The 9,734-nt window shown below is 33.8% G+C and overlaps 1 protein-coding gene across 2 annotated transcripts; it reads right to left on the minus strand.

Annotated features, from left to right (window-relative positions):
• Window positions 1-3,425: 3,425 nt before the first annotated feature.
• qdprb.1 (quinoid dihydropteridine reductase b, tandem duplicate 1) lies at window positions 3,426-9,727 on the minus strand. Of its 2 annotated transcripts, NM_001020698.1 has the most exon segments (7): window positions 3,513-3,779; window positions 3,866-3,949; window positions 4,031-4,139; window positions 7,667-7,807; window positions 8,009-8,105; window positions 9,290-9,382; window positions 9,602-9,727. In NM_001020698.1, coding segments are annotated over 7 exon segments (720 nt in total). In that variant the 5' UTR covers window positions 9,695-9,727; the 3' UTR covers window positions 3,513-3,676.
• Window positions 9,728-9,734: the final 7 nt, after the last annotated feature.

The raw sequence follows: 9,734 nt of genomic DNA on the forward strand, positions 1-9,734 counted from the left end.
CGATTGTATTCCTTGTATTTCCCTAGATAGAATTGCTGCAGCAAAGCTCTAGATGCAACAGGAAATTACTGCAAGATAAAAAGGATATGCAATGTGGCTGCCATTTGTGTTCATGTATTACATAAAAATACAAAAGAGGAAGAGAAAAGGGCACAGATGAGTTAAATGAAAAGAAAATCTTCTAATCTGTTTGCTCTTCAGTATTTGGCCACATGTTCTCAACCACATGATGTCTGAGCATTTTGATAAATCTTATTTCCTCGCCTTCGTGAATTCATTTACTCTACTTACTTTCTTTGTGTTTTCTATTTTGTTCCTTTTCCACAAAAGATCAACCCAAAGTGATATTCTTTTAAATACGAATTAGTCATGAAGCCACACAACTATATTGTTTTATTAAAGTTTATTGAACAAACGGTTCATTTTGTTTCATAAGACCTCAATGTATTGGCTTTTGGGGGAAATTAACTTTTAAAAGGGATATATTACAATCCTGAGATCATTCAAAATGTTGGTACTTATGTTGGTACCCAATTACTTTTGAAGGAAGTAATTTGTTGTTATGTTACCATACCATGTTACTTGGCTTGTTATAATATAAAAAAGTATCATTAAACAGGTGGCACGGTGGCTCAGTGGTTATTGATGGTCATGAGAGTATGTCTGACAAGTCCACATGTACTTTGTGGACTTGGAGATGGTATTCGACTGAGTACCTCAGGGCATTATGTGGGGGTGCTCTGGGTGTATGGGGTCAAAGGTGCTCTGTTAAGGGCTGTCCAGTCTCCAGAGCAGGAGTTTGGTTCAGATTGGCAACATGTCAGACTTATTTCCAATGCATGTTGGACTCTGGCAGGGTTACCCTTTGTCACCAGTTCTGTTCATTGTTTTTATGGACAGAATTTTGAGGTGAAGCCTAGTGTCGAATTTCATTTCTGATATTTGCATCGACTTGGATATTCAGCATGCACTGGGACAGTTTGCTACTGAGTGTGACAAATCAGGAATGAAGATGAGCACCTGCAAGTCTAAGGCCATTGTCATTGACTGGAAAAATGTAGCCTACCATCTCCAGGCTGGAGGAGTTTTTAGGGATTTTGTTCACAAGTACAGGACGTTTGAAGCATGACAGACTGATTGGGTCTGTTGTGGTAAAGAAAAATCTGAATCAAAAGGCAAAGCTCTTAATGCGAGTATGTCCCAATTCTCACCTCATGACCTTTGGGTCATCACCAAAAGAACAAGATCGCAGATACAAGCAGGGAAGTGTGTTTCCTTTGCAGGGTGGCATGGTGCACCCTCAGATATAAGGTGAGGAGCTCTTTTACGTGGGAGGAACTGGGAGTCGTTGCTCCTCCATATCAAGAAAAGTCAGTTGAGGTGGCTCAGGCAACTGTTTTAGATACAGTACCTTCTGGACACCTACCTGGGGAAATTTTCTGGGTTCATCCAATGGGATGAGGCCCCAGGGAAGACCCAGGGCACCCTGAAGAGAGTCTCTCTCTCGTTTTGCCTGGAAAGACCTTGGGATACCCCTGGAGAATCTAGAGAAAGAGTCAAGGGAAAGGAAGTCTGGGGTTCCCTCTAGACACTGACCCTGAGACTCAGCCCCGGAAATACTGTGAAAAATGCTTGGTAACACACAAACTATTTGTGTTGAGACAACAAGAAAGAATTAAAATAACTTTTTAAAATAAGTTTATATAAATTTAAGCTGAACTAAATATAAAACAATTAAGTTGTCGCAAAATACCCTCAAGAATTGATGTTTGAAATAAGCAGTTTAAACAAACAGCAACCATTAATTTATTTGGTCCCACTTTATATTAACTATATTTATAATTATATTTATATTAACTACTATGTACTTGCATCAAAAAAAATAAATACAATGTACTTACTGTGTTTATGATGTATTTGAGAACACTTGTGGTGCTTTTGAGTTGGGATAGAGGTTGGGTTATGAACAGGTTTGGTGGCATGGGTAGGTTTAAGGGTGGGTTAAGGTGTAAGGGATGGTCAACAGTGTATTTACAAATGTAATTACAAAAGTTAATTACAGATGTAATAACATACTTGTATTAAATCAAGCATAAGTACACAAGAAATACATGTATTTACAGCATTAGTTAAGGCCACTTAATATAAAGTGGGACCATTTATTTATTTTAATTGAGTGTAAGCGGCAGACAATGTATGAATGAATGAATAAAATTAATGTTACTTTACCCCAGCACTAAATGAATGTAATTAAATTTGATCCCCAAACACTGTTCACTTTTAATATGGCCTTTTTGTTTTTAAGATTACTCTAGACTCAAGATTGGTCATCATTTGTTTTAGTTTGAGTTTTTAGAGTAATTATCATTTGAGTTGGAGCGAAGTCAATTTCTGCACTACCATACACTAAAAACATAATGTGCTGTTTGTTCAAATTACTTGTATAAAATGAGCTGAAACATCCAAATTCATGAGTTTTTTTACTCACAACTTAACTGTTTTAAATTTGTACATGTTGTCTCAACAACACAAATCGACTGTTTGGAACCCATCATTTTTAACAATGTGAAAACTGGGCTATACAGCAATTCAACTGAAACACCTTTAATTTAATTTTATTTAATTTGTATTTACAACAGTTGCATGCTCTTTCTGACTCTTAATATTTAGTACAGATTTACAGAGATGTCCCTTCCTGAAACAGCTTTTACATTGTGTACATGTAATGTCTTAAATGACATAAAATTATGCAGGGTAACAGGCAAAAGAATCTCTATACACCACGTGGGTCATAGCTTTGTCTCGGTGATTCGGTGGAAACACAACAGGCTTTCTGTTTTGTTTCTTCTTTAGTCAGACATAATTATTAGATTACATTAGAGAATGTATGTTGACGAGTGTTAAATAATAATATATAAAAAGATAAAAAGACAAAAGACCTTACTAGTAAGCATTTATTTATCTTTATAATGTTGACATTTAAAAACTCTATTCTATTAATTTCTTATTAATAGGCTTATTAAGAAAACATTTTACTCAGTCTAACGACAAGGAAGTGGTTTCAAATTACTTTTTTACACACTAAGTGCATCTCTTTCCTAGTAGGTACCCCATTATCATTTTTCCATTTCATACAAATTACTGCTGATTAAAGACTCATTTAGAACTATTTATTCTTTCATGACTGTCACAACACAACCATATTTATCATTAGAAAATAAGGCATGTACTTCAGTATATCTAAATACCTGAGTGTAATAGAAAGGGGTTCAGTTTAAAGAAAATATATATTTTTTAAGCTGACTCCCTATTATAGTGTAATTAAAACCTTTTTTAACAGTATGGACCAATACGAAAACCTGTAATTAAACTAATCATCAGCGCCCCCCTATGGTGAGAAGCAGACTACTCCTGTCAAAAGGGCATTTAACTGGGACAGAAAAGAAACATTTATTCAATTTAAACATAACATGGTTATTTTCCCGACCACAGTTACAAACCAACCACATTTGTTTTTTTTAAAGTACGCAATATTTAATAGCCAGAATGTAACAGTACTCTAATTTTTACATGTAAACGAAAAAGACAATAAGATGAAGTATCAACAGTGCTGAAACAGTATTGAGCGATAGACTTAGTTTGAAGTTTTTTTTTTCCATTTATTATATTATACTAGTCACAGCATTGGTGTAGCTTCTGTTTTTCCATCTGCAGTAACAAGCTGCATGAGAGTACCTGAAGGCGGTCTGCTTTCTCCAGTCGTCCACTTATAGAACAGCCTAGAATGCAGGAAATACATCAAAGCTTTATCCACACACACATGCAAACACACACACTGCAGATGCTCTCAAATAAACATACTCACTCTGTTATGTACTCTAGTGGTGTCCAGCAACTGACATCAGCATCTGGCATGAACTTTCTATTCATGGGTGTATCCAAAGTTACTCTAAAAGCAATAATTATCAGTCATATTGTAAAACTTAATGATTTGACATAAATGAGTAAACAGTATAAATGTATTTCTTACGGAAGGATTGCTACAGCAGCAGATCCCAGAGGAAGACCACTGTTTGGCGCACTGAGACTCTGACACAGCTGATGTACAGATGCCTTTGCCATTCCATAACCAATGCATCCTGCAAGAACACATCACACATATAGTATAAAATAGGTGAAAATACTCCACTTAAAATAATTGTTCAGTGATTAGACAATGTATTGAGTTTGGACATTAATTATATCCATTATTATTTTTTAAATTACAAAGGACCACAGTTTAAGCTAAAACAAATCTTTAACGTTATTCTGGAGAATAAAAGTCCTCAATATGTTGGATGGCAAAGATTAAAGCAAATTCAACTTGAAAATTAACAGCACATTCAAACTTAAGGATGAACTCACTCTTACAGTGTAACATCTCTAAATATTGATGGGATATACATTAAAAATAAACATTGATTCACAGGCCAGTGTGTTATTACATGACATAAACAGAGATGTTTACGAATTCACCTACTGTCCCAACCTGGGCTAAACCTTTAGAGAATGATTTATCCTTAACTATTATTAATATTTACATATATAATGTCATTAATGTTTTAATACTAAATCAGCTCTTCCATTTAAGATTTTGACAATTTAATTGAATAATTGATTAACCGATGACATGCAAATCTCTTGCACATTGCATTACACGACATTAATCTCAAAGGTACATTTATTCGATTTTATGAAGCCATATGAATCGTTGCATATTTAATTCCATGTATTGTAATTGAAGATACAGTTGAAGTCAGAATTATTAGTCCCCCTGAATTATTAGCCCCCCTGTTTATTTTTTCCCCAAATTCTGTTCAACAGAGAGATCTTTTCAACACATTTCTAAACATAATAGTTTTGATATTTCATGTCTAATAACTTATCTAATAAATTATTTTATCTTTGCCATGATGACAGTAAATAATATTTTACTAGATAATTTTCAAGACACTTCTATACAGCTTAAAGTGACATTGAAAGGTTTAACTAGGTCAGGTTAGGGTAATTAGGCAAGTAACTGTATAATGATGGTTTGTTGTGTAGACTATCACAAAAAATAGCTTAAAGGGGCTAATTATTTTGACCCTAAAATGTTTTTTAAAAATTAAAAAATGCTTTTATTCTAGCTGAAATAAAAAAATACGACTTTCTCTATAAGAAAAAATATTGTAATAATACTATATATATATATATATATATATATATATATATATATATATATATATATATATATATATATATATATATATATATATATATATATATATATATATATATATATTACTCTGTTAAACATAATTTGGGAAATAATTAAAAAAGAAAAAAATCATATGTTAATTATGCTAATGTAGACGTTTCCATTTTATTAGCTTATAGGTTTAAATAAAAAGCAATAAGCAAAGATGTTTCAAGTGTAAATCTAACTAATAGAAATACTGAATTACCATTAATTATGCCAAGTTTCATTGTAGTAAATAATCAAATAATGATACCATTAGTGGCAGTTTCCCCCACAGTCCAAAGTCATGCGCTACAGGTGAATTGAATAAACTAAATAGTGTATGTGTGTGAATGAGTTTGTTTGAATGTTTCCCAGTACTGGGTTGCAGCTGGAAGGGCATCTGTTGTGTAAAACATATGCTGGAAAAGTTGGCGGTTCGACTGTTGCGACCTCTGATGAATAAAGGGACTAAGCTAAAGGAAAATGAATGAATGAATGAATGAATGAATGGAATGAATGAATAAATGGAATGAATGAATGGATGGATGAATGAATGGATGAATGAATGGATGAATGAATGAATGAATGAATGAATGAATGAATGAATGAATGGTCTTTTTACTTTTATATGGGTGATTCTAGAATTGTGGGCATATTTATTATACACAGATCTGTTTTTTCATCTCCTAGATAACCCTACTATTATTTCTCAATAACAAAAACTTTCATGAACACTTTTGAATAATAACACATATCGGGCTCTTTCTAAAAAATAATGTTTTTATGAGTATTTAGTTAAATTTAGTCTTTAAAATATTAAGCTGTAACTATTTTTGACTGTATCTGCCTCCTGAGTTATAGATTAAGCTTCATTCATTGATTTTCTTTTCGGCTTAGTCCCTTTATTAATCGCCAGAGTGAATAAACTGCCAACTTATCCAGCATATGTTTTACGCAGCAGATGCCCTTCCAGCAGCAACCCATCACTGGGAAACATCCATACACACTCATTCACACACATACAATACGGACAGTTAAAGCTTACCCAATCTACCTTTAGCGCAAGTCTTTGGACTTGTGGGGAAAACAAGCTCCACACAGAAACGTCAACTGACTCAGCCGAGGCTCAGACCAACGACCTTCTTGCTGTGAGGCAATCGTGCTACCCACTGCGCCACCGCAACGCCACATTTAGCTTCAGTTAACATACAATAATTAAAGGTGCCTTACAATCTACATACATGGGCATAGCTGAATAATAATAGTTCAGTACATGAAAATAGCATAACTGTGAGCATCAAACACCATTTTTTCCTCGCTTTTATTTAAATCCCGCTGAAAATTGGAACAAATCACACTTTTATATTACAGATGGAATCATTCCTCTATTTATAAATGATCATACAAATACAATTTCAGAAGATTGGTTTTTACTTGTCTAAACCACATAGCTACTATGCAGATAAAGGAGAACAATTTAACTCGAGTCAATGCACTATAATGTCACCTTTAAGTCTAATTGCCATCTACTTTGTATGTTTACTCTACTGAGTTAGGTATACATTTGCATGAAATTACTGTTTTCTGTATTATTTGTAATTTCAGTAATAGCAAAATACATTTTGTGTCTGTCCCAACCTTTTGGACAACTCTGTTACATCAGTTCAAAAGTCATAAAAGGCATGACAATCTTTAAAGCACTGATTGAAAAAGCATGTGATTTGCTCCGAGTGAAGTCACTACCTCTGGTGGGAAACTCTAGAAGGCATTGAGGCATGTCCTTTTTTCTCTCTCATTAATTAGAACAAAGTGTTTAGGATTACCCAATAGTAGTTTCGTTATTTTTCAACAGTGCTGTAGTAATATTTCAGTAAATTACTCATTAACTTTCTAATTTATATTTACTATATGTATCTCAAAATGGCAGCACGACAGCTAGTGGCTCACGGCTCTTCTTTTACTGTCCTCTTTTTGTTTGTATTAGTATATCTGTTTGCTTGTGCTCAACTCACCTGAACTCATCGCACATGCGTATGTACATCGTATATGTGTACAGGGACAATTAAAAGCATTATAATCTATTCTAGAAAGCAATAATAGGATTGAGCATTTTGAGATAAAACAAAACTGTTGAAGTGTCAACCTTGTTATTGTCAACTCTTTCAGTGATTTGAATTGGTCACCAATAATTTAAACAATACTTAGTAGCAGAAACAAATATTCCCCAACATTTGAACAATAAAATTTAAACATTTTGCATTATTTTACGTTAATAATAAAATCAGTTTACTGCAAATTATACATTTGCTGTACCTCATTCCAGTTTAAAGAAAATGAACGGAAAATGCTTAAAATGTATGTTCAATTGTACCTAGCAATTCTGGAACAAACACACACACACACCTGCTGTTGGCCCCAATGCTGCTTTGGCCCCTGCCAGTGTGAGCAGCCCCCCCTCTCTCAGGTGTTTGGTTGCTAGGTGACTACAAATAGTGGAGGTCCATACACTCTGCTTCCACATCAGATCAGCATTCTTAAACAGAGCTGAGGCACAAAGAACACATTCATACCAAGTCAAAAACTAATATGATCATGTAACTAAAAATGTTCGGTATAAGAATAGAATTAGATATTAGCGCCCCCTTGTGACAATGCAGAGAACCCACAGAAGGGGCATTTTTGACAATGCCACTGTCTTAGATTATGTGTGGCTTAAGTGTTTGAATATATTAGGCGAGTACCAACTTTTGGCCTTAGCGCTGCCCCCTGCCCAACCTCCAGCCACGCAGAAGATAGCGTCAACCTTCTCTTCACCTAACAGATCACCAACATCTGCCGTTACCTGAGGAGAAAAACTAAACAGATTTAAGATAACTGAAAAACAACATACATTTTTTTTTTAAAAAGCTTTAAATTAAAGATGGTGCTTTTGCAAGTTGAAGTAACTATTATAGTTTTTATTAATACTTTAAACATGTTTTATTGTCATCAAAGTAAAAATCAAGTCCTTGCTTAGAAACTTTTTCGCCGCTTTCAATATTAGTTTTTGCTGCTGACTGATAAAGTCTGTCTTGTGATGTCATCTAATATTGTAGCAAGTAACCTGCATTCAAATTAGCATCACTAAAACAGACCACTTCTCAATACTCATTCCTGTTAATGAATACAAATCGTATTAAATCATTTTAAGGATACAACAATATAATTTAATACACAGCAATAGCAATTTTAAAAGTTTAACAATTCAGTCATGAGCAGAAAGAAAATGCACAACATAAAATGTATTTTAGGATATGATATCATAATATGAAACTTAAATAAATCAAATTGATTTCCTCTGTAACAAATAATAGACTGTGAACCCAAAAGGGTCTATTAGATAAAAAATTATATGTATATATTATATTTATAATGGCTAATAATTCTGACTTTAACTAATATAAAATGAACCCGTGGATATATATCCATGCTTTTATGCTAAACAACCAAAATTGATGCAATGAACAAACTTTTTTATGTCAGTTAAACTACCTGGGAATTGAACCCATGACACTGGAATTGCTTAAAATAAGCTTGTTAGATAAATTTATTTGATTGATTTTCATATATTATATTAATACATTATACTTTTAAAGAAACCAAAAGTTAATGTTATACATTTATGCGCTTCTTGATATAATTACATATTCAATTTTAGTTTTTAAAGAGTTAAATTGTTGGAATGTGCTAGTTGCAGGAATAATGTGCTGACAAAAAGTTGAGTATATGATCAATTGAATTCTACCAAACAGATTGTTTTTTTTTTTTTTTTACAAGAATGAAAGACAATGATTCATCATCTGTTTGTATGCCTGTATAAAAACTGGCCCTGTAAGACTGCTCTCTGAGCAACCAGGATGGAACCTGTATTTCTTCTGTATTAGTCCCTTGCTGCAAGAACATCTAGGAAAATGAATCTTCCTGAGCCTTGTAATAATTTTTGACCCTGACAAGCTTGACTGTCATCGGAAATAATTTCCTTCTTACCTGGTTGGCTTGCTCAGTGAAGGACTCAGTCATTTTAACTGTAACATTGGCATTGGCTTCTTCATTGGCACTGAGATCAATAGAGGCAACCCACTGAAAACCACAAACACAAACATGTTCCTTATTGACATATTACAGGCCAGAAGAAATGCATGAATCGATATAGTTAATGAGAAACACATAACATTGTTTTGAGTAAATTAATTATTAATAGTACTACTAAAACACGTGAAGCGTGTCTGATGACACTGAAAGGGGGGGAAATAGTTATTTTCAATAATGTGTCTTGTCTTCTGGGTTTATACAACTTACCCAGTGTTTAGCTTTGAAATACTGCACACATGCCGAGCCCAGAGCTCCTTTTCCCCCGTAAACAATCACTTTCTGTGCATCTGTAGCTGCCATTCTGTCTTCACGAGCACGAGACCGTGTTATGCAAAGAAAT

This window comes from Danio rerio, chromosome 1 (assembly GCF_049306965.1).
Source record: "Danio rerio strain Tuebingen ecotype United States chromosome 1, GRCz12tu, whole genome shotgun sequence".
In the NCBI taxonomy this organism is placed as follows: Eukaryota; Metazoa; Chordata; class Actinopteri; order Cypriniformes; family Danionidae; genus Danio; species Danio rerio.

What these genes read in the sequence shown, in the direction of transcription:
- qdprb.1 (XM_073949183.1), bottom strand. Translation starts at nt 7,784, where the DNA reads ATGTGGAAGCAGAGTGTATGGACCTCCACTATTTGTAGTCACCTAGCA. An exon ending in GCTGCTGTAGCAATCCTTCC is followed by an intron (nt 3,950 to 4,030) that starts GTAAGAAATACA and finishes TATTGCTTTTAG; the next exon opens with AGTAACTTTGGATACACCCA. An exon ending in CCACTAGAGTACATAACAGA is followed by an intron (nt 3,780 to 3,865) that starts GTGAGTATGTTT and finishes CCTGCATTCTAG; the next exon opens with GCTGTTCTATAAGTGGACGA.